The 27,128-nt window shown below is 40.2% G+C and overlaps 1 protein-coding gene across 3 annotated transcripts in view; it reads right to left on the reverse strand.

The window, feature by feature from the left end:
- cpxm2 (carboxypeptidase X (M14 family), member 2) overlaps positions 1–27,128 on the reverse strand; it is a 35,890-nt gene continuing 8,762 nt past the window's right edge. For 2 of the 3 annotated variants that reach the window (XM_079372794.1, XM_079372795.1), the window contains 14 exons: positions 25,092–25,581; positions 22,520–22,621; positions 17,452–17,561; positions 14,660–14,799; positions 11,981–12,065; positions 10,451–10,601; positions 9,380–9,468; positions 7,511–7,634; positions 7,141–7,337; positions 5,723–5,902; positions 4,504–4,801; positions 4,054–4,193; positions 3,084–3,183; positions 1–914 (listed from right to left, as the gene is read on the reverse strand). In XM_079372794.1, coding sequence (XP_079228920.1) covers positions 655–914; positions 3,084–3,183; positions 4,054–4,193; positions 4,504–4,801; positions 5,723–5,902; positions 7,141–7,337; positions 7,511–7,634; positions 9,380–9,468; positions 10,451–10,601; positions 11,981–12,065; positions 14,660–14,799; positions 17,452–17,561; positions 22,520–22,621; positions 25,092–25,365 — 2,250 coding nt within the window. In that variant the 5' untranslated portion in view covers positions 25,366–25,581 and the 3' untranslated portion in view covers positions 1–654. Of the gene's footprint in view, positions 915–3,083; positions 3,184–4,053; positions 4,194–4,503; positions 4,802–5,722; positions 5,903–7,140; positions 7,338–7,510; positions 7,635–9,379; positions 9,469–10,450; positions 10,602–11,980; positions 12,066–14,659; positions 14,800–17,451; positions 17,562–22,519; positions 22,622–25,091; positions 25,725–27,128 lie in introns of those variants that run through there. The other variant, XM_079372796.1, reaches the window with a different exon arrangement.

Raw genomic sequence — 27,128 nt, forward strand, 5'->3', positions numbered from 1 at the left:
ATGTGTGCAAACAGTCTTTATTTAATAACTTTTCAAAAGCAAACTGTAAAAAAACAAAAAACACCATCAGTGACACACAAACGGTCACTGAGTCCAAGTTTTTAAAAAGGATTGAACAATGTACAAGTGCAGGAAATTAAGCTTTTGTAATGGTTTACATAACGCTGTTACATAAGTTAATAAGTATGTACATTAGTGACAGTCACGGCCTTTCCTCACAGTGGCTAGAGTTACACTAAAAACAGATTCCTCGTCTTTCATTATTTATTTTATTTTCTATTTTTTGTAAAGTCATTCTTTTTGTAATTTTATTATTTTTTTCCAATCTCTGCAGATATGTTTGACGATGGAAGTCTTATTATTTGTAATAATTAAAAAGGGTTCATTCTTAAAGTAGGCCTCTGAAAATTTCAAATCTTTAACAGTCTTTATAAAAAAGAGATGACATCAGATAAAAGAGAGCTTATATCTGGGAACAAGAAAAAAAAACCAAACCACACACGCATAACAAATAAAGCATCCTGTTTAAATAATCCTCTTTTAAATCTTCTCTCAGGGGAACCTGACGGAGCTCCAAACCCAATCTTGGACTTCACCCCGGCCTGATCCGAGCAGATGTTAGTTTTTAACATTTCCTCTCTCCCCGTCGTACAGTCATGATGTTCCCAGCCTTCTCTCTCTGGACCTGCGGGCTTGGAGTCGCCTGATTGGCATCTTGATTGGCTGCTTGTTGAACTTCTCCATTATTTCTCTGATTCGGGACAGGTTGGTGCGGCCAATGAAGAAGTCGCACCTGGTGGCGCCCATCTCGTAGCCAACTTCGCATTTCTTGGTGGTGATGCTGTAGCCCTCAGCTCTGGCTGTGACTCGGTACTCCCCGGGGTTCAGGAGGCGCCAGTAATCACCATCAGCAGCTTCGAAAACAACACACAATCACCCATTTTTTGCACTGCGGTTTGTGGTTCATTTTCACTCTTGAGTGAGATGTTGAATGCCAAATATAAACCCCTGCTTTATGAGATTTACAAAACATTTAAGTCCAGTTGGAAGATACTTTAGACATAAGTTGAGAGGAGCTAGCTTATTACTGTAACTTTTTAAGTATCTGTCCTAGACCAAAAGCTGTTGGTAAAAAAAGATAGACATTTGTGATTTGTTCAGCCCCATTTAGCCTGACTTATTATACGTATTTGCACCAAGGCTATAGTGATAGAAGTTAGAAGGTAAATCAAAACAAGCTTAAAAGTCACTCCTTATTTTTCGCAGCAGCAGCACTATGCAAATGTTGTCCTAGAAAGATCTTTTAAACAGCTTACCAAGCAGTAGATGCCACATACGTTTTTTTATCTGAAACCTAAAATTAAAGTTGAGATGTTCTTGTTGTTCTACTTTTTGGGAGAGAGGTGTTCACTGTTCTTGCTTAGACTCTTAAAAATAGCTCTGCTTTGTCATGTCGGATTTTCTGCCTGTAAGAGACCTGAGAACACTTGTGCAGCGTGTTCAGCCTTTGACTCACTCGCTTTACCAACAGAGTGGATAACTTCTGGTCATTTGAACGGCAAACTTACTAAACTTGCCTGACAAGTGTGAACGACCACTGAGGCTACAGAAATATGATGGTTTGTCTCTTGTTGTTCCTAACAGTTACAGCAGGCTCAACTTGATTAGAAGTAAGAAGCTATCTTATTAGACCAAATCTTGAAAACTGGTAGTTCAAATGAATGAATACAATGAGGTCATCCCATCTCGATATTTATCCAGATAAAACTTCCATCTTTTGAGTATGATTAGGAACGTTTGAAAGCATCCAGATTATCCTGATCCCAGCAGGAGTGAGGATTCTGCCCATAATATGGAACTAAAATGTAATCGAAGTTTAAAGTAGATGAAACAATAAAACTTTGTTATACAGTTATACTTTGGACTTCTTCCACCCATATTTTGCTCATGAATTGTTGTATCTTTACCGTGTGGAAAGTAGAAGACATAAAGGTTGTTAAAAATATAATAATAATAATTAAGGTTTTTATTTCCACACATGTCTTACAAACCAGCATCTATATGAAACATTACAATTCTTACAAGATCTTTATTTTTGTTTAGATTTTGTCGCCTCCTGTGGATAAAGTATGTTGCATGCTGACCCGTCACCGCACTGCTAGTCTGGATTTGATAAGATTAGAAAATCTGTATCTGGAAAAGTTTGATCCAATCCAAGTAAATTTGACAAAAACTAGGATAAAAGTGAGCTGATTCATCTGATCCTGAATAGAGAAAAAGTGGATTTTTTTTCTTATCCAAATTAAATCTGGCCCAGGACGTCTGTTCCTCTGTTACACGCAATCAAAAGCAGAAGGGATTCTAATTATTTCCTAAAGTCGTTCAGTATGCAGCTGATGAGCTGATGAAGGCTCTGTCTGGCAAACACCTTTCTAGTAACAATGCATCCAGCCTGTTGTCCTCGTTTCCAAGACCAGAGAACAAAAACTGTCTGTGAAGGTTTCAGCAGCCCAAAAACAGCTGAAATTTTAAACATAAAAAAGAATAAAAACCCTTAAACCTCTGCAGACTGCTCCTGAGAACAGTAAGGTATCCCAGACAAAGCAGGGACTTCTACTTAGTTCCAGGAATAACAACTGCTAATGTCCTCTTTGGACATTCGATTTCACGCTCTGAGAACAGAAGTGCTTTGGTTCTGAAGGTTGCATTTTTCAGGCATCTGCAAAGATTACCTCGAGGACGCATGATCGGCAGGCAAATTCAGAGCAGACACTGTCTGTGATCTGAGTCAGACTCCGACCTGCAGCGCGGCTAAAACTCACCAGCTGCTTTTGTTTAGGCCTACTTATTCCATCTCACTCTGGAATTCCTGAAACAGTGTAAGAGTGAGTCACTTCTGAGGATTAATGTGAATTATAGAGTCAGTCGAGTCAGTGGTGCACACAACTAACCTGCAACGCTCCGTTTTATAAGATTAATCAGGACATTTCAGAGATGAAAGAAAAATGTCCACATGAAACTAAAACCTTGACAGATCGTGACGGTGCAGACAAATAATGCATAGGAATCAAGTCAAAAGCTACCTGTGCTAACATCATGGCTGATTCCCTCCACAGTGATGGTGGCATTCGCTATTGGGCGCCCTTGCAGGTCCCTCACCACACCTTTGATCCCGCGATGCACCTGCACATAAAAAAGCACAACTTATTTAACCATGAGTGAATTCTGCCCCCAAAAAACCTCTGATTATGAATTTAACACAAGTGATGATATGATGTTTAATGCATAAGCGTCGGTTCAACAGCACAGTTAAGGCTGTTTTTTTGGTTGTTTTTTTTATCTCTCTCCTCCTCACCCGTTGTCAATATTTTAACAAAAGCTGTGTCCCAACATGGGGGCGGATCCTCTGAAGACCGTCAATAGAGAGAATATAACATAGGCAGATGACAAGCTTGTCATATTTCAAAAGGTTTTCTCAAAGTACAAAGACAGAATACAGACTTATTCTGCAGGAATCTGGAGGACAGGATCTCTGCAACCTGTAATATCCTTGTGCACTCGTCAGTAAATTATTTAAAGACTCAAGCTAACGACATCGACTCATGATTTAATAATACTTTAACAACTTGCATCATCTCTACTTATTGCACATGCAAAATGATTCATTATAGAGGTTTAAAACAGGGACTTCCTGGTAATCTCAGCGTAATCTCATGGTGTTCACCATGTGCTGGAGAAAAGCATCACAACTGATGCATCGGCTTGCCAAACTGTATTTCAAATATTCACAACACGTCCGCAACGTGAAGACAAATGTTTGAGTTTACAAATAAACAAGAGCCCCTGAATGCATCATTGCTTTCTTTAGGTTAACACTTTTCCCATCTGCTCGCAGGGTGCTGCTGAAGCACTTTAAATAAATACAACGGTGCAAAAACTAATACTCCAATATGCACTGCCATGTTCCTAAAACAACAGGGAAATGATAACAAGCATGTGTTCAGGTTGTGTGTTTGTGCGAGCTGCGAGGGCCTCCTCTCCTCTGTACAGTACCTGCTCCATGAAGACAAGCAGAGACTCGCGATTGTTCTCCCACTCCTCTGGCAGCTCGCTCTCGTGAGGGAATTTGTCACAGCCCACATACATCGACAGCTCAAAGCAGTTGGTGTGCAAATAGCTGAAATCATTCAAACCTGCAAAGAAAGAGAAAGTCAAATGTAGGCAGTCTTTAGGTAAGGTCAGAATTTATGGGGTTTTTTTGTCAGCGGGAGTTTTTGGAGATTCTGACTCTCTGGCTTTCTTTGAATTTTTACATGATGCTTGGAGCTTAATCTTAGAGGCTTTGAAACAGCCAAAAGGATTCTGGGTCTGAATATGCAGATATGCTCATGTGTATGTTAAATAAAGCGACAGCTCAAAGGCTCAGAGTGGAGCAGGGAAATCCTGCAGAACACAGTGTTAGGATCAGTGAGAAAACACACAGGAAGCTTTTGGGACACTAACTGCCTGCCGCTGTGTGCCAGGACGCCCCGTTGATGGTGCCGTCCTCTTTGGCAAAATCTTCAGTGTGGCAGACCCTTCTGTTAGCATCAGTCATCAGGCGGTGGGTGGAGGCGTAGGAGAAGGCCAGCCAGCGGAAGACGTGGTCGTCTGGGGTAGGGGTGGGCTCCCGGGTGACCCCATGAGAGCGGGTTTTGTCATACGGGAAGGTCACCACCAACTCCCCGCCCTGGAGGTTACCACCCAGCACAAAGGGCATCTTCTCCATCCAGGCAATCAGAGCGCGCGTCTCCACGGCAACCTGCAGTGAGGACACAGGAGAGGCGAGCATAATGTGATTTGTGCAATCATCTCAGCGCTGTGATTGCTAAATTAACTCCCTCATGCTGAAAATAATTTCACTGCGACGTGCTCTCAAGAGAGGGTGACAAAGAGCTGCGAACACATTCCTGCACTGTGAACTAATTTCATGAATATTTTTGTTCATGTGAGGGGACACAATTTCTTCAGGAGTGTTTGCCTGGTGAATATCATGATGTGGATAAACTGGCTCTGTTGTTTGGACTCGGATAATTCAAGCAGCCCTCATGTCTCTCTCTGCTCTGATTGGACCATTCGGCGAGGCATGCGAGTACGCTTTTCACAGCCTGCAGAGCACAGATGGGGATCCCGGCTCTGCAGCTGCAGCAGCTATTCTGGAGGATCTGTGTGACTCACTCGTTGCGCTCGCTAACGTCAAACCACTCGTGAGGATGAGCTTTAAATAGATGTCCGGGTGTATTTTTGCTCACGACAGATCCGTCCCAAATAGCAAATGTGCGTGTTTACGCTTCTCCCAAAATAGACAGCGCTGATATGCCAATGTGTCTTTATTACCCTTTTTTAAAAAAAGAGGGGGGGATCTTCACTGTGAGATTGTTTGTTAGGTTTAAAAAGCTGCAGAACAAGAACATGGATTTAAAAGTTTTAACTGATGAGAGCTGAACGGCAAACACAGTTGCAGGAAATGTCTTTTAGCATTTTATCCTGGAAATTTGTATCGTAAATTCGCATCCATCGGGACTTTAAAGTCAGGTAAAACAACGTGCTCAAAACCCGAATTTGCAGCTTACAGATACAAAAGGGAAAATACCGCAAGCTTTTGGATATCGAAGTAATTTTCCCGTAGGAATGCTTGAATGTGGACTTTAAATGACATTTAATACGACTAAATCAAACCCACTGATGCGTTTTTGGACTGGTACCATCCCGGGACGGCCACATGGTGGTTCATCATTTTACGGGGGATCCACTTCTTGGCCTCGGCCTCCCACAGTATTGAGTTCAGGTCAGGGAAGTTATGGTGAATGTCTATGCCATCGTTGCTCCATCGACCCAGAGACCAGCCACTGAGCTCTGAACCCTGTGTACAAGGACAAAAAAAAAAGAGCACAATGTGGAGGTAACGATTTTTATTATCGTTAACAATAGTTCAATGATTCAAGGCTCAGCCATTCAGTTTGGATCAACTGGCTTGATTGAATGTGTGTAGTTGTCATTAGTAGCATTCTCGGTCTATGACAAGTGAAGGGAATCCATAACAACACTGTCTGTCATCAACGTTCATCAGGAGTAGAGATATGAGCTATTATTCTGAAGATTGGCCATTGAATTGTCTGATAACATCAGAGGCCACTGCAATCAGGAATCAAGAAACACACGGAAGACGCACAAGCAGAAGAAGGTCAGCAATAGAGACAAAAACACACAAATGTTTTACAAGTTCAAGTAATTCTGGATTTTGGCGCCTCCTGTAACAAAGCGTGATAATTTAACTCTTTGCTGATCCTGTCCTGGACATATGTAATTAGTGTTTTCTGACAGATATATCTCATCATTTTTTGTTTTAAATGTTCAATGTGCAAGTCACAATAAATCTTGGGCATGGGGGAAAAAAAAGAAGCTGTATTCAGCAACATGATGTTAATTAATCAAGGCAGAGGTGACAGGTACGTAACTGTGTAGAAATATTAAATCTTCATGCTGATGGTCTCACTTGTCTTTGTAGGTCATATTAATGCATCAGTATTCATTTCAGTCTGTTTCATTACCAGTTAATAAGCTGGTAACAGCTTTAGGCAGAAATAGGGGATTTCTCAGTCCTGTGATTGGCCTCGCTGGGTTGAAAAGGTTCATCTTTCTTTCTTTCTTTTTTTTTTTTTTTGGCTGTGTGTGTGTTCATGCAAATTTCAGACAAGCTCACGTGGGCGTTAGTTATTAGGGGCACTAATAGCTGTTGGGAAACAAAACGTTACAGCATGTAAAGTGCACTCACACATCAGGGCACCAAAGGACATGATGTCATGTTGCCTTTAACCTTACATGTCTTTCTCTATTTGTGTCCCATTCATATTGTGCCTTTAATCTTGCAGGCCTGCAGCTAATTATATCCCCAGCACAGATCACATGTGTCAGTGATGTTTTATGGAAGAACAGGCTGTCCACGTCTACTTCTGTTTACTTGTATAGGACATATAAACCAATTTTGCAACATACACCTACACCATATGGATGATATATGAGCAGAAGCCCTGCCAGGCAGGTATTTGTGCCTTTTCCAACATAGGCCAGCGCAATATGAGGTCACTAATGCAGACCTACCGCTTCAAAGGCTTTCTCGTACCCATCGGGGTTGACAGATGGCAAAAGATGGATCCTGGTTTCCTCCACCAGGTGACGAATCCGCTGGTTGCCGGACAAATACTCCAGGCACATGAACTGCATCAGCAGGAGGAGAAGCTCTCGCCCCAGCACCTCGTTACCATGGGAACCCGCTGTGTAACGAAACTCTGGTTCACCTGGCCAGCAGGTTCACAGAGAGGGATGAGCAGGGTAGAAGATAGAGGGAGATTAAATATGCACTCCAGCACCACAGGGGAGGGTTTGGGTGGGGGGGACATTTATAAAAAACATCTCTGACGATATTTCTGAACATTAGGTTGATCAATCACCTCCTGTTAAATACACTCACCAACTTCATGCTCTCCCGGGTTGTCGGATATCTCTATAGCGTACAGCTTGAGGCCACCGTGGCTCTTTCCTATGTTATAGATGCGGGTGATGTTGGGACACATTTCATTAACCACCTTCATAAGCTGTGGAAGGTAAGCACAGAAAATGAACGATTCAATGGCCAAAAAAAAAAAAAAAGAAGAACCATCATGTAAACATTGAAAAGGTGATGAGCTTAGCACACTTCACCCTTTCAGTAACCATGGCACATACACTTAACTAGATTAAAGCAAAGAACACACTATCATGTTTACCGATAATTAATTTGTGATTTCTCGGGTTTAAAGTCATCAAACTCTTGATGACTGAGTTTGTCAGAAACTGACAGGAGACAAATGGACTTGAGCGTGTATGGCACTTTTTCCAGCCTTCTGACAACTCAAAGTGCTTTTACACCACAGGTCACACCTACCCATTCACACACTGATGGCTGCTTCTGTATGTAACGTGATAACCAAAAGTAACGAATTCACACACCACCGACAAAGAAACGGGAGCAACTTGTGGTAAAATATCTTGCCAAAGGACACGTCGGACATGTAGCTGCAGGAACTCGGGAACCCTAACCCTCAACCAACTAAACCACAGCAGACCCCCAAGTATCATTATTGAATGAATTGATGTCAAACACCACTGTTCATCATCAAACTAACATCTGGTTTGTTTATAAAAATAATAATTACAAGTCAACAGAAGAGTTCCTGCTCCTAATTCATTTTATTGATATACTTTATATTTACAAGGATCAATGGCGCACATTTGTTCTTAAAGTTCATTTTTTTACACACAATATTATCACTTAGGAGTGTTTAACTTCTTGAGTTCATCTTACAGGAAACTCATTAAACATCATGAGAGCGAGTTAGGGTCTGCTTGAACACAGCTAACTTTGTACTTTGGCTAACATAATCCTTTAAAGCGCTGAAGGCGTACTGACTCAGGATGTGCAGAAGGTAATATGTATGTAACCCGTTTGAAAAATGTGGAAAATGTTCTCTCTTTGCACCTCCTTTATAATGTCTGAAAATATCCGTATTTCCAGAGTGACGGTGTTATGATCAGTTGTGATCTCAGGAAAGGAGAAGCGACATAAGAAATGTATTCCTCACTCCTCTCATGGGGCATGTACTGTATTTGAGAAGCTTGAATGGGCTATTTTAAATATAATGTTCTGGCACTGTCTTGTTTAAACTGTTGTGGATTTTTTTTTTGGGGGGGGGGGGGGGGGGGGGGCACACCATGTACCTGCTTGTAGAAAGAAATGTCAGGCATGCAAGAGCTTTTAAAAATAGTCCTTCCTTTCTTTGTGAAGGTCTATTGAGACGGCTTTTCAGGCTGTTTCACAAGAGAAAAAGCTTCTTTTTTGTATTTTTTTTTAACAATGAGCCATACGTTAGGAACATTTATTGGCATTGGGGGTCATAACAGCAGTTTGAGACACCTGTAGGCAACTGTTTGGAACAGGGGAGCTGCTGCTGCGACTATTACCATGCACAACGCTACGCTTTCAGTCACAGTGTTAGCAGTGACAAATACAGCTGTCCTCCTGCTTGTACAAACAGGCTACTGCTCGTGACAACTATATGAATAAGTAATGACACAACCCAGGAGATGCTTAATGCATTTTTATGTGGCTGGCATCGCTTGCTTCATTTGTTTCTGTTGCACACTTTGTTCTTGCAGAGGACACAACTCGTCTGCTGTTGGCTCACAGTTAAAAGACATGCTTTATTGCTCCTTGCTCTGGTGTCTTAGCTGAATAACAAGCAAGAGCAGAGGTTTCAGTACGTGGGATGATACCTGCTGTTTTCTGTCAGCTGTGACTCACCTGCCTCATTTCCTTGTAGCTGTGGTGTCGGAAGTCCAGCTTGTCTGTGGTTATGACTTCATTACGCCGGTGGTAGTAATTATTTGGATCTAAGAGGGTCCAAAAAATACTGTTAATATTAAGAGATTAAAGGAAGGCGAAAGGAAGCCTGTTTAAAACTAGTTGAAACACAATGTGTGTTGAGACAAAAGCAAGAAAACAATGCTACACTGAGGCTCCACCTTGGGGGTGATCGGCCTTAAGTATTTGCGAGACACTGAATCCAGTTGAAGTCACAGATCTGTTACTCTGAAGGCTTATCACTGATAAAAGCACTACCAATCAGTTTGAAGATACATGATGAAAAAGTATTGTCTCTACTTAAATGACTTAAATGTACTGTTTCTGAATTTTACTGGGATACTAGGAGAAAGCGAAATTGTCCAAATGGATCTTGGGCCCGCTAAGAGCAAAGGGGGACACCGTTTGGAGTCGATTTGACTTATTTTAGAATTATTTTAACCTTGGTTGATTGTTTCTCATAGCACCACTGTAGGAAATTGGGAGAGAAATTGGGAAATGAAATGTGGGAAAGATCTTACAGGGAGGACTTGAGCCCGGGCCACCTGCCTAGTATAGCCTCTGTATATGGGGTATGACCTAACCGCGAGGCCATCAGAGTCCCAAAGAGAATAATTTCATCCAAAACCAAGATAGTGGGTTTATTTTAATTCACTTGAGAGCACGAACCCCATAATTTGTAGTTTAAATAAGGGCTATATTTGAAAATATTTAAATTCATTTTTTGTGAATCACAAGTATGCTTCAATTATAAAAGGTAAAAGGTGTGTTAATGTTCGTATATTTCATTATTTCATTGACCTGAGCCACAACTTTTCTGCATTGCAATGGGGAAAAGGCTTTTGCAGGGTTTCATATTTTTCAACATCCTTGTTATTATTTTTTTTTTTTACATTTTCTGGGTCAACACAAGGTCAATATCTGTCTGAACAAGGCTTTTATACTGATCTGACATTTTCACTCCTCTGTTGAATTATGTATGTGTCTGCACTGTTCATACAAACCCGTCACCTGGCATAGGACAGCCAAGGATCTCCACTCTCATACAGATGTTGCCGATGGCGAACCAGGAGTTAGGGTTGACTCGAATGTATCGGGCAACCATGGGCACCGGGAAGATGTTCCGGACTGGGATCTCCTTTTCTCTGTTCCCAATGAAGATCTACTGAGACAAAGACACCACACCACACCAGATGGTGAAAAAATTGAACCTTTTATTTTGTAGCAAAGACTTAAAACTGATTGTAGCCATAAAGCAACAATGTATAACTCCTTCACTGATTAATATTTAAAAAAAATGCTGACGCTAAGGCGATAACGGATAAAGCTAAGAAGAGAAAAAACAAACAGTGACCGTGCAACAAGCAGGACTTGAATACATCTTGAACAGGCTTTCATTTTGCTTGTCAACAAAAGCACGTTGTCGAGGGGGAGGCGTAGCGGCACTGTGTGTTTTACGACAGTGCAGTTGCACTCAGAGACCTTCAACTGGCACCAAAGTGCATCAATCCAAACTTGTGCAGTCGCCCCCTGCAGGCCGTTGGGAAAGAGGCAGGTTTAGAGCACCAGTGCATTGACTTTATTCCTAACACATAACACCTCTTCCAGAGGGTTTCCATTTCCTATAAAAAGTCTTTGACAAGAATTGTAATTGTCATCCATTGAACTTAAATGTAAACCAAAATTAAAATCATGCTTTCAGGAAAGAACACACAAATGTTAAAGCATGTTTTAAATTAGAATAACAGTTTTTAAAAAAAGCTTTATCAAACATTGTTTGAGGACGTGCCCCTGCAGAATGTCACTAAACCTTTCTACCTCTGGGAAGTTATTGTAAATTCTAACGCCCACGGTTATGGTCCCTCTCTGCACCTCTTGGCATTTTAAAAGACAAACAGCACAGTTTGGCATTTGGCATGAAAGGTGGGCGAGTGGGTGAGTGGGAAGCTTGTAGCAGAGACTAAATTACTGAAGGGGCATGAGCTCCCGCATCGATGACATCACAAGCCGAGGAGGAGTACGGTTACGCAAATATTTATTAGGAGGCTATGGGGATATGAATATCCAACAAATATCTATTTAATCTAATCTGCTACATCACTTATGAGAGGACCCTTATGATCGTTCATATCCTCAAAGCTGAATTCATTGATGCAGCTTTAGCTTATTGTCAAGGCATTCCTGTATTAGGTTTCTGTCTATTCAACTAAATCAAGAGCCAGAAGATAAAAAGAGATGCAGCTTTGACAATGAACTGCGACGAGTTTCCCATCTGCTTGAGGATCATCACTGTTTACTCTTGCCTTTCAGCTCATTAAGCTTGGAAATAAGATGAGCTTTAAATCGCTCTCTGTAATTGCTCTCAAGCAGGAATTCTTTTTACCTTCAGATACCAGTGAAGCCTCCTAAAAGCCTCTGCCTAAGTGTGTTTACATAAAAAAACAGATGATAGTTCGAGAACTCAAAAGGCTCTTAAGTGTTCACATTAGTACTCTCTTTGTAGATAAACAAATCACTTTAAATGTCACCGTAGTTACTCACCAAGTCTTCTGAGCCGTTCTTCAGTGTAATCCAGGTGTGGCTGTCATTGCTCACCATCACCTTGTACGAGGTCACCCAATCACTCCTGTAAACGTGGGGAAAATCAGGTCATGAGAGGGAGAAAAATAAATTTCCTCTCAGGCTGGATATATGCAAATGTGGCTCTGAGGGGACTGTGAGAGAGTCACCCAGCGCACATCTAGACTAGTTAATTCTCACAGGGTGAAAGTCGGTTTCAAAATAGAAAAATGGAGGTCAGATAATTTATCATAAACTTCAGCCTTTTATTAATAAATGTTTTTGGATTTGACCAAAAAGTTACTTTGGCAGCTCTTTCACAGAGAGTTAGAGAGATGTGTAGATTGAGCCCACTTTCATATGTATGTGTATGGATCAACATGTATTTAGCTGAGCAGAAATAATAGACATTAAGAAAAGCAACCAGCCTTTCCACCTTTAAAAATAAAACCTTTCGCACCCCTGAAGCTTGAATTAGATAACATTTTTCTTATTCGCAATTTACTTTAAATTATGTCATATAAAGTAAATATAAGGTCTGACAGTTAGTGAACTGAATAAACCAAAGTCTCATGACATAAGAGCTTTGGAGCTAATTAAATTTCCATCTTTCTACTGAACCAGTTCGTGGGGGTTTAAGCGAATCCCAGCTGACATTGGATTGCTTAAGTATAACACCAACTATAACCAGATCTTTCATGCTTTGAGGTTACTGTGGTAACAACTTCACCACAGTACCTCCCATAAGTCTATTCAATGGTGTTCTGAAAAATATTGCAGACTTTGTGTTCACTGTAAGAGTTTCCAAAACTAAGTTTCAACTGTAAATTAAGAAATTTTCAGTAAAGAATAAGTGAAATGTAAACAGATAAAGGAGAAAAAAAACAGACAAAATTTAATCCAACCTTTGAAAATTACATTATGGTTCTGTAAAAATAAAAATAAAAAACAAATGTGAAGTAAATAAAAGTTAAAGTTTATGGGCTTAACATTTAAAACACCCTGTTCCCATCTTTAACTTAACGAAGAGGTGAATAGCTGAAAATAAAAGGTCTGCCTTCGAAGATAATGGGCCATTGTTTCAGATGGAGCCCTCACTGTGTGCAGTATATGTAGGTTGGCAGAGACTCCCTGGCCTCTGGATGAAGAGATCAGTGCTGAGCTGATCCAGCCTGTTAAGAATTCCCAGTTCTGTTAATTAAAGCTCTGTTACAGACAGAACCCCCTGAGCTGGCACCAAAGACAGTTACATGCCCTGCAGAACTAATTGTGGAGAAAGTCTGTTTCAGGCATCGGTGTTTTCTGCACCCTCAGATCGTGCCGACCGTGAAGAAAAAAATAAAAAATTACAAACACAGCCTGGTAAAGAAATTCCCCGATGCTCTCTTTGTACAGCACGAAGCAGCTTCCACACGTCTGTACCACCCTTTCCAATTAAGAGTTGCAAAGGCCAAATACGATTCTAAAGTACATTCAGACTACGTAGATGCTGAGTAAAACATGTGAACACAGGTTTTATCTTTTGATCACAGGACCATAAGTACTACCTTTTATCCAAGTTTATAACTTTAATATACCTTTTATAGCAACCACTCATTTTCCCATCATCTAATATTGATTACATACATTTGGTTTATCTATGAAATGCTTTTTCTGTTACTTAAAGACACTGAAAGACAAATAAAACAACATAAAAGCAACACAGAAGAACACACTGCACAATCACACATTAAAAGCTTGTTTTAAAGTTTTAAATAGGGATTTTAATTGAGTGGATCTGTGCAGACTTAATCTTGGGGGAGTAAGTTCCAGAAGGAGGGGCAGCTATGGAGAAGATTCAGTACCCACAGGTTCAGTGCTTGGTTCTGTGAGGTGGAGACAAGAGGTCGGTGTCGGAGGAATGGCGGTTACGAGAAAGAGTGTTACAGTGGAGGAGTGCATTCAAGTAGGAGGGGGCCCAGTGGTTGAGGGCTGTGTGTGAGGAACAGGAACAGTCAGGGACAGGTAGCCAATGGACATTTTGAAAAACAGGGTTCACGTCTGTTCAAGGTCTTTGTGGATGAAATTGAAAAACTAGTTTTGTTTATATTAGGGAAGTCACATTTTCCAGTTGGGTTTTAAGAAAAATCCAGTGATTAATATTTCTGGAACTATCATAAGTGCTTGCTTGTGCCATAACTGAATAACTTTTGGTTTGGTTTTTAACATAGTTACAGAGCAACATGGCTTTATTACAAAAAAAAAAAAGGAATTTGTTAAAACAAAATAACATTCTTGACTTCAATTTTTCCAGGAAATTAAAATGTGTGTGTTGGAAAGAACACAGAGTGTCATTTTTTAATCTTTTTTACACCTTTTCTTCATTTTATTTCTTTGTTGTAAATAAAATAATGCCTTGACAATCTTCTTCCCAAAAGTAAATTTGTTAATAGATATTAATTTACATCATTGCTCTGTATGAACTTAAAGGTGTGAGAGGTTTCTGTCTGCTTAAGGTTAGAAACCAAACTTCAAATAGTCACGAAGTATCACCAAAAATGATAACAAATTAGAAAATGGGCACAAAATCAATTCTTTTCAAGTTTTCTAGAACTAAAAAAAGGATCCTCATCCTCACCCATCTGCATTTACTCCGTGCATGTGTGCAGGGTTCATACTCACGACCAGAGGGAACTCCTGCCTTGAGTGACGACCCCTGTGAACTTTGTCAGCCTCCTGGCATCCACCTCAAACCACTGCAGTGGGTCATCTCTCCCAGCGCACCAGGCCCCGTCGTAGAGGTCGTCTTCATAAAGGCCAGCCTGCAGGCCACAAAACAGTCGTATGAAGCTGCATTTCACACCTGATGTTTCAGTAGACATCAGGATCTGTGCTCAGGGTGCTTTTTGTTAAAGCTTACATATGGTTAGGTGTTGCCAGAGGAGAAGGAGAGGCTGAGATGTTTCCATTTTATCCTCTGAAAATCTAAGTATGCAGTCTTCAAAAATGCACATCAGCGTTTGCTTATATGAAAATGTATAATTATAGTACATTAATGCTACACTCTGCCTTAAACCTGTGGCTGCTGGCTCTGTTAGCTTGAAGCTAATCCGTGTGAACAATCCTATATGCTGAGAGGACACACACTGTACATATTTTTCATCCAAACGTAAACATTACATTATGATGACACGCTGCACTGTACATACTGATTACAAATTCACTCTGCCTTAATGTGTATCTTTAGAACCTACTTGAAGGACAACACTTGTGCTTGACATTGACCAGCTCATTATCTAGAGATCTAAAACCTTATTAACATAATCTCACTTCAAAGATATGTTAAAGGCACATTATGTAAATAAGGATTGGATTTAGGGTGAATTCATTGTAGAGTTTCTGTTCATCCATTGGAGGTACACAATAATGTAGGACTGATTATGTACTATTTTAGTTTTAAATTCAGAACCATTGTTTTTTCTTAAAGCACACTGTGTGATTTCTTTAGTGGTTTGGTGAAAATTGAGCTTTTAGAGAGGCATGAAGTGAATGTAAATCAATCAACTATGCTTTAGACCAGTGTTTTTCATCTTGTGAGTTGGGACCCAACATTGGGTCGCGAAGCCATTTTCAGTGGGTCGCTAATAAAATACTGTGTCAAAACATGCTTGTTATGTTTTCTTTGTTCTGACATGTTTTGTTATGTCTGAGGTCCGAAAAAATTGTAGTTCCACTGATATTTATATTTACATGTTCCAATGAAGTGGCAACCTCCAGGGTTAAAAATTTAAACAAATGCTCAAGTGAAACATGGCACAGTTTCTCAACTGACTCCAAAAAGCATAAATGCCCATCAGGTTCCAAATTAAAATGTCCATTTTTACAGCAGAACACAAACATGTTTAGAGCTTGGGGAACCATTATCTTCCATATAGCTTACAATAGTTTATTTCTTTGTAAAAAAAAAAAAAAAAAAAAAAAAACTGCATAGGGGATTTTTTTACAAGATTGTGTTGATGATGTTTCAGCAAAGAGATCTGCATAAATTAACAAATGTAGGTGTATAATGAATTAATATTTAGGCAGGTTCATTGTAGCTGTCTGACTGGAGGCCTATGGCTTTCTCCAGCTCCGTCTCTTTCAATCTTACTGGGTTGATTGAAAGTTAGACGTTAGGCTAAAATAGCATTTGTAAAACGGTAGCTGCCATCAATGGGCTTTCCATAATGCCTTTAGAAGCCAGAGGGTCATGAACCGACAGTATGAATCCATGTAAATGACACAGTCAGTGTTTCCAACCATAAGAACTCTCCACTAACGATGTACTCCTTGAGCTATAAATGCAAAACAAAAACATGTAATGTTAACTGCTGAATGATTTGTGAGATGTAGTACAACAATAACTTCAGCCAAGGAGGCTCTGCTCTGTGTCTGATTGACTGATCTTTAAAACATGTTTTCAGATTCTATGAAATATGAGGACTATATGAGGGTTTGGCAACAGAACAAGAGATTACTTTTCGGTGCCAATCAGGCTCCAGGTGTAGATGAAGTACCTTTTAATGAAATGCTTAGTGAATGAAAGAAAACTGGCACACAAGACTCATAATTGAATATATGCGTTTTGCTGCAGGACAGGGATATGATTTATAATTTTTTACATTCTGTTGTATTTTTAGAATGAGGGGATGTGACCTTCAGTAATCCCTGTTTTATTTCAGCCCTTGTGATCAAAAGAAAGAGAAAATTATCACAGAACAGTTGGTGTCTGGAATCTAAACAAACTGTCGCAGCTACAAAAGTGGAAATTAACCAAGCTGACTGGGCAACACGCCTGATACAACAGGCAACATCTGTTTTTTATGTGTCTCTACTGATATACAGATAATTGTTCTCCAGATTGGGACATAATCTTTTTTTTTTTCCCCTCTATGATCCCTGACAGACACTCACATACAAAACCAAACAACAAATCCTTTGTTTCGCTTGTTTCCTGTAACATAATGCCTCGCCGCCTTGAGAGAATTAAGAGCGTGTGTGTGTGTGTTTTTCATTAATTGTGCAGTTGGAGTCAGAGCAGTTCAACCTTCAAAAGATGAGGATGAAGCTGCAGACCGTATGCAGGCTAATAACCTCAAAGAGCAGCTTGCACTAACAGGAAATAGCTCTTCTCCCAGACGCCAATCTTTATTATTAGGTTTAGTGATGCGCCCCCTGTTATTGAAACATGCTATGAGTTGGAACCAAGTTGCAATTTTTAGTGTTAAACAATATTTAACATCATGTAACCTTACACTGATCCTGAAAACAAAAAGAAAACTATGTTCCCACCAATCTTCTCTTGCATTGCTCCTTTTTGGAAACACACGACTCCAATGCTTCGAAAGAAGGTCCGATTGCCTTTATGATATAATACAAGCCCAAACATTACTGGTAAGCGTTCCCAAGCTACGCCACCACCTCACTGTACATACCTGAATGTTAAGACGACCTCTGTGTGCACCGAGGCCGTAGCGTTTCGTGGTTGAAGCATGAAGCTGGAAATCATCAATCTTCAAAGTCTCCAGTCCCATGGGAGGGCATTCTAGGTAACGAGAATGATGAATTAGCATGTGATGGTGATGATATGAATCATGTGTTGTACTGCTTAATGCACAGTGTACGGCTCCCAGGTCAGGCAGCATGCATTTGCTAATAACTGGACTCAAAAGTAATGAGCAGTTCAGATTTTGCTCGGTGAGCTCAAACGTGTGAAACAGTCCAGGCAGCATCTGCATTTCTCGTGGGGGATCTAAGAGAAGACCTAATGAAATCAAAATATTGTGAAATGTAGTAGAAAGTAGAATGTTGCTGTAATGCGAGCAAGAAAATATGACCAGTTTGCTCCAAAACAAAACAACAATTAAGGAATTTCTGTTTGTTTGAGGGCGTCTTTTTCACAGCTGATTTCTTCACCTGCTGTAACCACATTACACTCCGATCATGAAAGCACACAAATGAATGAAAATGTGCATGAACAACTCATTTTGTCCTGTCCTGGAAAAACCCGACTTCATAAGGAACTTATATAAACTCAAATCGAACACAACAGCATGCAATAGTGGCAGTGATGAATAAATTGTTATGAGTTTCATAATGCGTCAAACTTCATAGGTGATTAATGACTTCACATTATGAGCGACAGCCATATAGCTTCGACCTGAATGTGTGATTAAATTATTGAAATGACTTTAACAATATTATCAACGGGAGAAAAGGGGACATTTCAAAATGCTGTCAAACACATTCAGAGATATCAATGCATTAGTGCACAATTTTATTGAAATAATAGAAAAGACTCTTGAACTGTTAACCAATAATAAAGACTACATTTGTTTGTATATTACATTACGAGTCCAAACGGCGTCAGACTAAAAAAAACACGGTTTGTTTTGGTTTCATATTGAAGATTGGAGAGACTGTAGAGGTCCTGACTTTTATTCTGTGCAGGTAAAGTTTCCAAATATTGGGTTCTAGTCTTCCTTCATGCAATCTAATGACGTTTTTGTTTTTCATCCACGCTGACTGGTAAAGACAGCATGTGATTTGTTTGTGAAACTTGCGTTCTGTTCTTGAAGTCTTCAAACCCAAGAGAATTAACTGTGGTGAGTGACATCACTATGACCTCACGGTGAACCACGTGATTCTCTTCTCAGACCGGTTAGATACATAAGGATGTACTTAAGGATGAGTAAAGTGACTGGTGATCTGTGACATGTGAAATTAGTGGAGACACTGCACAGATGCACAGTGCTGTATGTGTTAATGGGGGGAGCTGTGTGTTAACTCGATCTCTTGCTGTGGGTGTGTGTTACAGTTAAGTCATGCAGAAATGAGAGAGAGAGAGTGTGTGTGTGTGTGTGTGTGTGTGTGTGTGTGTGTGTGTGTGTGTGTGTGTGTGTGTGTGTGTGTGTATAAATGCTTTTTTTGTGTGATTGGAGTCGAGTCCTACAACTCTCTGAATCAACTCTGTACGAAAAAACTTTAATATGTGCTGTTTTCATCTTGCAGTACTAAGTGAACCCTGAACTACTAATACTAATACACTCAAAACACAACCTGCTTCATGTGTTCCTATTGTATAAAACATAAATAAATACATGTACAGACTTAACGGTACAAAACTACCGTTAAGTTACTTTCCAGATGAAGGTTAATTTATTTTTTTAATCAATATTCCATTAAACCTTTTCAAACAGAATTTCTAAATGATATTTCATGATCCTCAGTATGAATTAACTTGAGATTTATACCATGCAGGTTCCTCCCACAGCCCAAACCAGAGGACGAGTTATCTATGTGCATAAGTGCCTTTATAGCTCTTCTGCTGTGCTGATGACGGCAATTAACAGCACTCAATATGACTAATCGTCTTGTAATTAACTCCTTGAGCTTGCCAGTTATTCAAGTACACCCACTGAGGCCATAGAAAGTGTCTGGCAGCCGTGCTCGGGGCGCTCTGCCTTAACTCTGGAAAAACAGTCTTACAAAGAGAAAGCTGCACATAACTTTAAATGTTCTTTATTTGAAGCTGCAGGGAGTTCAGACTATTTGAACAAAAGCCCATCTTTAAGTGATTGCAGAAAATGAGAATGTTTTCACCGCACTGGGCTTTGTGTGTGATTGGCTGGGCAGACGATATGTGTATTCTCTGCTGCCTTACAGCTCTTTGGGTCAGTTTTAGCTATCTGCAGATTACCTTGATCACAGTGATGGAAATTGATAGCAAGAATTTCAGACTGGGCCTCATCTGCAGCATATGCTGCACATGTACCCGTCATATAGCCAACTACCCTCACAGCTAAATACCCAGAAAAGAAACAAGCACAATGAAATTTGTTTTTTTAGGACATAATCGTGAAGTTGGACATGAAGTTCTGCAGTTGAGTTTATATTTGACCCATAAAGGAAGCTGGCTTCACATTGAATAACTGTTCCAGCTGCCTTAAATCTACGGGACGCTGCAGAACGTCAATCACATGCTCCAGGATTTTCAGAAAATCCAGACACTAAGATGATCTGCATCCAAAATCCACATGCATGAGATCGTTTTTTGGGTGCGTAAGGAAAAAAATAGTTTGAGACCAAATTAAATCTTGCTGTAAAACTGAAGCATAAAATGTAATCTAATGAGCCAGCAGCAAAGCCACAGGTATGACCAGTGAGAGAAGCATGCACAGCAACTCTATACAGAAGTAGAACACGAGTTGAAATGCCGATGAAACTTCTTGGAATCAAACACGCACCGTTAGTCTTCAGGCTTTCTGCACGGAGCGATAACAAAGCGTTAGGGACGACCCGGCCCTTCAAGCAGCCCCCAGGATCAAGGTTAGCAGGACAAAAAACAAAGCTGGCCTGCTGTGGTGAAAAGCCCCGAATCATTATCTGCATCTGCATGCTAGTCATTGCAAAGGGACACAGAGACGCAGCATTTGGCTTCAGCGCTGATGTCGAAAAGAAATGAGCAAAAAGACAGTCAAGGACTCACAAACTGTTATCTGTGCAACCAACAATACTGCTGAGGCCCAAATTTACTGCTGGGATCAAATTATGCAACACACACATCATCAGCATTCTATATTCATTCATTCAGGTATAGTCCCTTTTGTGAGCACAGTGAGTTATTTAACACACTGTCCTACATCTGAAAAATTAAAGCACGATCAAGGTACTTTTGATAAACAGCAACTCTCTGCTGGCAATTGTGTCCTATAGTCACATATTGATTACTGTTATTGTTGGTGTTAGTCCATCTTGAAAGAATCTGCATCCATCTTTGAACTTTTTTCCGTTAATAGTAAGCGTGTGAGACCACAAGCAGCGTATGGCCAACGTGTCTTGTGGTAAGGTATGGTGTGTTTCTCTAATGGTCTCTTTTATATCCAATATCTGTAAAATCATTGGAAAAAAGTATAAGAGCAACGAGAGATCTATCTATCCAGAGTTTTTCTTTTTTACTTTATCCAACAATCCCCTCTACAAAAGGCTTGTCATACCAGACTAAGTAAATGTGGAATGACAAACTCAGTGGTGAAACATGGTTAAGCCCCTAAGGATGATGAGCTTTCTTTTTATTAGAAATTAAACTCATCATCACTCAGCTGGTCGTACAAATTAAACATAACTTTGAAAACAGTTAGAAATTGTTGTAAGACAATCGCAAAATAAGTGTAAAATGACTCAGGGGTAGGGTTAGAGGATACAGAGGATATACTTGATTTCTGTTGTATGTGTGTAATGCCACATCTACCTTTAAATCTACATATTTGTAAAAACATATATCACTGAAAGAAGAAAATATCTTAACTTTTACCTTTAACTTTTTGCCATCTTTTGTTTTTTTTTTAATCAGTCTTTAAAGATTAAGAAAAGCCTCTCGGCCTCAGCAGCTTGACTGTGAGCATGGGCTGATAATCTGAACCAAAACATCTTGTTTCAACACATTTCTGTTGCGTCTGATGGGAATAATGAATGAACCGTTGAAACATCTGCTGGATCAAACTTAAAAAAGCCATTAAGGTCCAGTTAGATGTATTCCCTGCAGTTTGGCGTTTGTGGATGTGGCATGCTCTGAAGTTTATCTAAACCTAGATAAGCTTATTGACATCCTTTTTGGTGTGTAAAAAGTGCTCGACTTTGAGACTGTGTAAGTCTGTGAAGTCTGACCGCATGTTAAATCAGCAGCTACCAGGCGACGCTTAAACAGAATTTGAAAACAGACTGGTTTTGAGTCACAGTTACAGCCATGAAAACATGATTTTTGGGAGCTTTCAGCCTTCCAGATTTTTACTCTGTGGGCTTCTCTATGCCAGCCGTGTCTGAATGAAGTTCCCATTTTCCAACAAGTGAGGTTGTCCAACTTTCTGCTTCTATTCCCAGGTGCCAAATTACAAATGACAACCTCTTCTCTCTGTCTCAGTAGGTTCCTTACAACAGCTTTAACATAAACACATAAATCCACCGCTGGAAAACACTCGTAACCTCCTGGGGTTATTCAATACGGCGTCTTGTTATGCTAGAAATGTCTTACACTGCGTCAATACATCAAATAAAGGCTGGATCAGCGTTGCAGAGCTGTGCAAATCTGAGGTCAAATAACAAGTGTTTTTCACTGAATCATGCTCTCAGTCGAGCGAGATTAATCTGTCATCAACATGACAGTAAGGCTACAGGGGCATCCTAGCTCTAGTTTAGCAGATATTCTGTGATCCATGGAAACAAAATAAAATGCTTTGTGGGTAAAGATGACATTCCTGCCCATGTGGCTTGACTCCACTTCTGAGAACATGTTTGTTTTTGCCAGACCTTTTCTCTCAGGACAAATACACTGCCTCAAAACTCTTCTGCTTTCCAAAATATATGTCATCTTTGAGAGAGTTTATTCCCTTTGTCCCCCTCCCGGGAAAGAAGAGAAATGATCCCTGCACACTGAAGGAAGGATGAATTTGAATGAGATCATGAATTTCCCGTAACAAGTGAGAGTGACACTGGCTGTTCACTCACCCTCTTTTATCGGGTTGAATTGTCCTTCTGCTTCTTGGATGCTGTTGGAGGTTTTCAGGGTGCTCTTCTTGGTCTTCTCGGTCTTTTTGTTGGCGGTTTTCACTGAGGACAAAAAAAACCCTGTTATGATTACGAAACAGATATAAATCTTTAAGTTTATTGACTTTTAAAAGGGGCTTTGGCAGGTCAAATCACATTTAAAACTGCTGATTCCTTGTTGTCAACATATGGAGTTAAAATCAATATAGTTGACAGACATAAAAAGAAGAAGCTTTGTCTGGATTCAGTTCTGCACATGTGGATAGATTCAGGACTGGGGAATGAACCAAGAGACAATCTCTGCACACATACTTCTGACTTTTTTTGTTTTACTCTTGTGATCCTTGTATTCAAATTACAACAACTCTCGCAGACCCAGACGTTCAATTTGCACCTCCTTTCTACAATACAGTGAAACCACTCATAAGATGGCAGCCTCAAGGTTCAGAAATACTCTGCACAAAAGGCATGACGGGGTCAGAGGGTCACACTGCAGCAACTGAAGATGGAAGGGGAGTGTGTGTGATTTTTATTTGACAGAGTGTCAGGCGAGGAAAGGCTCCATGTGATAACGATTCTTCTTACATCTGACAGTCTTTATCCTTGCCTCATGGGGGGGGGGGGGGCAGGTTAAACCCCTCAACAATGCTCCACACAGTAAATGAATCAGCAAATGGACACTAAGAGACATACAGTAACATAAGATCGTGCAGATGTTGGTAAAGTCTGAGAATGTTAGGTTGAAGAAAATTGTTTTTAACATGTACTTATACAAATGTCTTAGTTTGTTTGCCCCCCCCCCCCAAAAAAAAGTAAAGTCCATAAAGTATAAGCCTCTTATTATGATTTGAGTTAATATCTGCAAATCTAAATTGAATTACCTCAGAGCAGACAAAGCCTCTAAAATGAGCCCCCCTCTGAGATCTATGCCTCCCCCTAATTTTGGTTAAATGAAGCCAAAACTAAAAAATCTAAATGCTAATCTATCGGTTGAGAAAAGCCGATCTTTTCTTTCAACTTCAGATTCAAGATAAACAAAAAATTCACAGCTATGCCAAGTTTGATAATGTCTTACCAAATAACACTTAAGCTCTGCTTCACAGTAAGCATGCACAGTCTTACTCAGAAGTCTATGCGGTTGGAATGGCCTGTTAAAGAACCATTATTTAAGTTGTGTCTGATGCACCGTAACAGAGAGAAGAAGAAAAAAAAAACATCAAAGAGTAGCAGTGTCTTTAATATGCCACATTGTTATTATTTCCCTCTTTTCTTCCCACCTACAGCAGGTATCCCTGCAGAGACACGTGTATCCAGATGCCTAAAACATGAGGTCACTGTCGACACAGCTGCTCTGAATTATCTGCCACCAACCAACCAAATCCCTCACGCCCGTCACTGTCTTCCAATCACCTGGCGGGGTGGCAAACATACCTACAAACCTGCTACTGCATGTGCAAAGTCTCCACATGGAGAGCTCTGAGCTGTACATTGGTGAAACGTGGATTTCACGTGTTCGGGCTCTTGCATGTAATGCAGCCCTGACCTCTGTTGTGTCAGGCTGTTAATCCTGCTGTTGTGCAGAAAACACACTACAACATGGCTCTGAATAAATGTGTATTGAGGAGGACGGCGAACTGCGAAGGATTTTTTGTTGCTGTTATTTCTTCTTTTTTTGTCGATTTCTTTTTCTTCCTTCTTTTTTTAAGCTGCACCTGGAAGCCTCAAATCATCTGTTTGTACTCGTCAAACAGCCAAAGTACGAAGGTTGTGAACATTTCAAAAAAACTACAAAACAGAAACCCTTTTAGAACAAGCCCCCTACTTCATACTTTGGTCATTCTTTCACTTGAAAGACAGCAGCTGATAGAAAAAAGTCACAGAACTAGGTGTTTTTTCTTCTTCTTCTTCTTCTTCAGAAAATCTTAATTAAACCCTTTTACTTCAAAGCCAACCATATTGTTTTTGTAATTACAATTCTGCCATGTGTATACTTATCAAAAAAACATCAAGGCTGAAATGATTAAGCCATACACTTTCATCGAGTGCCAAAAGAGACTCACACGGTCACTTCACAAGTTGACTTGGCTTATATTACAGCCACACAAACCTCAGCTGTCAGACCAATGACTTCTAAACTGTCCCATCTATGACAACACGTATGAGATGTACTTTTTAGAAAAATGCCTTCCATTAACGTTGATTTCTTCCGGTTAGATGATTATGAAAAACTTGAGATTTGATCTGCAAAGCCTGGGACAAAAACAGAATGTACTATTTAGGACTGAGCTGTTAAAAGGAGCACGCAACTTAGTAATGATATAGAATGTTGAACTTCTGACGTTCTAATGAAGCCATGAGGGTTGGGCACTTTGTGTGCACGGCACATAAATAAAATACAATCAATCAAAACGATGCTTTTGTGAAACGCTGTTTAGAAGTCTTTCAAACAATTGTACAACTATTTGCAAAAGAGAGCTTCTACGGACACTGAAAGAAAAGGAACAATAACTCCTATTGATGTCATTGCAGTTACCTGATTTTGCATCCTTATCCAGCTGCCTGCTACTCTCTGCCTTTCCCTTGGGCACTTTCTTTCCAGGGTTTTGGCTTGGGTGTTCATGCCTGTCAGGAATAGAGGCCACAGGCTTCTCCAGAATTTGCACCCGGTTGTACTGATCTCTTGTCAGCATCTCCTGCATATAATAATCCTCATCCTCTATGGCAGAGTCGTGGCTGAGGTCTGCAAGCCCCAAGAGAAGTCCTAGCAGAGCCAGGGGGGTTAGTAGTCTGAGGAGCTGGCTTGTCATGACCCCGAGGGGGGGGGGATTATCTCCAGCTTACAGTCCCGATGGCGTCTCCAGAGGAGCCTGCTGCTGCTGCTGCTGCTGCCGGGCTGCGTCCCATCAACTGCTCCCCGTCTTCTGCTGCTTTCTCACTCCAACATGGAGAGTTCAAAAAGTTCTTAGAGTGCTCCAAGTTCCTGACGAAAGCAGCTGAGCCAGAGGGTCCATGGACGCCTCAGCCTGGGAAAAATGCAGTGAGGGAGGGAGAAACACAGAGAGAAGGAGATGAGGGAGAGGAGAGGGAAGAGGCAGGGAGACAGACGGCACAGTTTTCTCATTTAGATGCTGGCAGGTTACAAAAAAAAAAAAAAAGTGATTTAAACCAGTCCAGGCGGCTGACACAAATCAGAGTCAGTTTATTGGTGTTGGTAGAATTGAATGGGAATATAAACCTCACTGGGAAAGAATACATTGACACATGCAGGATGCTTTCAGCTCCACCTCCTCCCACTTTGTCTGGAGCAGTCGCAGTTTTGACCAAAGTTTAATTTGCATGTTGGAGAAACAATTCTTTGACTTAAAGCTCCTCTAAGGAACTTTCTGTTTATGTCGATTTTGTCCACCCCTGTGGACAAAGTGGTACATATGATCTATTTGTTGGCGTTGTCCTGTACTACTGTAAGTTTAATTTTTAAATTTTTTTTTTTAAACAAAAATATCTTCCTGCTGTGTTTTCTTATTTTAAGATTTTTTTGGGGGGCTTTATGCCTAATGGAGAGACAGGAAAGTGAATAGAGTTGCAAAATTGGGGAGTGGGGACTGACATGCGGAAAAGAAGCCACAGGTCGGATTCCAACACAGGCCATCCACTTTGAGGACTGCAGAGACAGTACATAGTGTGCCAAACTCCCCACTTGGCATCGACACCCTAATCCTGCTTTGTTTTTTTTTTACTGTGAAATATATCACTCATTGATCACTTCTGCCATGGAAAATGTAAATAAAAGCTGTTTTAGCAGTATGTAGTTACTGCTTCTGACACCTACCCCTCAACAGCTGTTTCAGGCATCAAAAGTCATTTTAAGGAAATGATCAATCTTGTTGCTGTCTGACCTTTGAGTTCATAGGTCGTAAACAGACATAAGTATTCATTTCAGGCTATTACATCACCAGTGAAAAACACCTCAGAGTAGCTTTAAAAAGCTATTAACCTAATAAAATAATAATAACACAAATAAACTTGGTGTGGAGCTGTTGGTAAAGGTGCACTTATATTGTATGAATACAAGAGAACTAGTCAGATAACTAGACTACTCTAAGCTTCCCTATTAACTGAGGCTCTTCTTCATTCTTCTTCTTTTTTTTGGCAAGACGTGTTTGGACTCTGCAGTAATTTAAGCATTCATTTAATTGAACAAACTCCCAGGAAGGTCCACGCTTGTTCCACTGTGTGTCACAGTTCATCACATCAGCGCTCAGTTTCTCATAAGTCTCTTTTATTTTCTCACTCTCTCTCTCTCTTTCTCTCACATGCACATAATTACAGCCACATCAGCTGATGGAGCCTCACTTTCATAAGAAGAAAATATTGAATCCAAAAGGCAGCCGTCAAACTGACACACTCATGATTAAAACCATATTTTGTCAGCTACAAAGATTATTTAAAACAAAAAGATAAAAGGTTTCATTACAATGTGTTATCTCTGGCATTTAAGAAGCATTTGGAGTTATTGCTATGCAGAGAAATGTCTCGCCTTGGGCTTAAAAGATTTAGTCATAATAAGAAG

The sequence above is a fragment of the Symphodus melops genome (genome assembly GCF_947650265.1).
Source record: "Symphodus melops genome assembly, chromosome: 21".
NCBI lineage: Eukaryota > Metazoa > Chordata > Actinopteri > Labriformes > Labridae > Symphodus > Symphodus melops.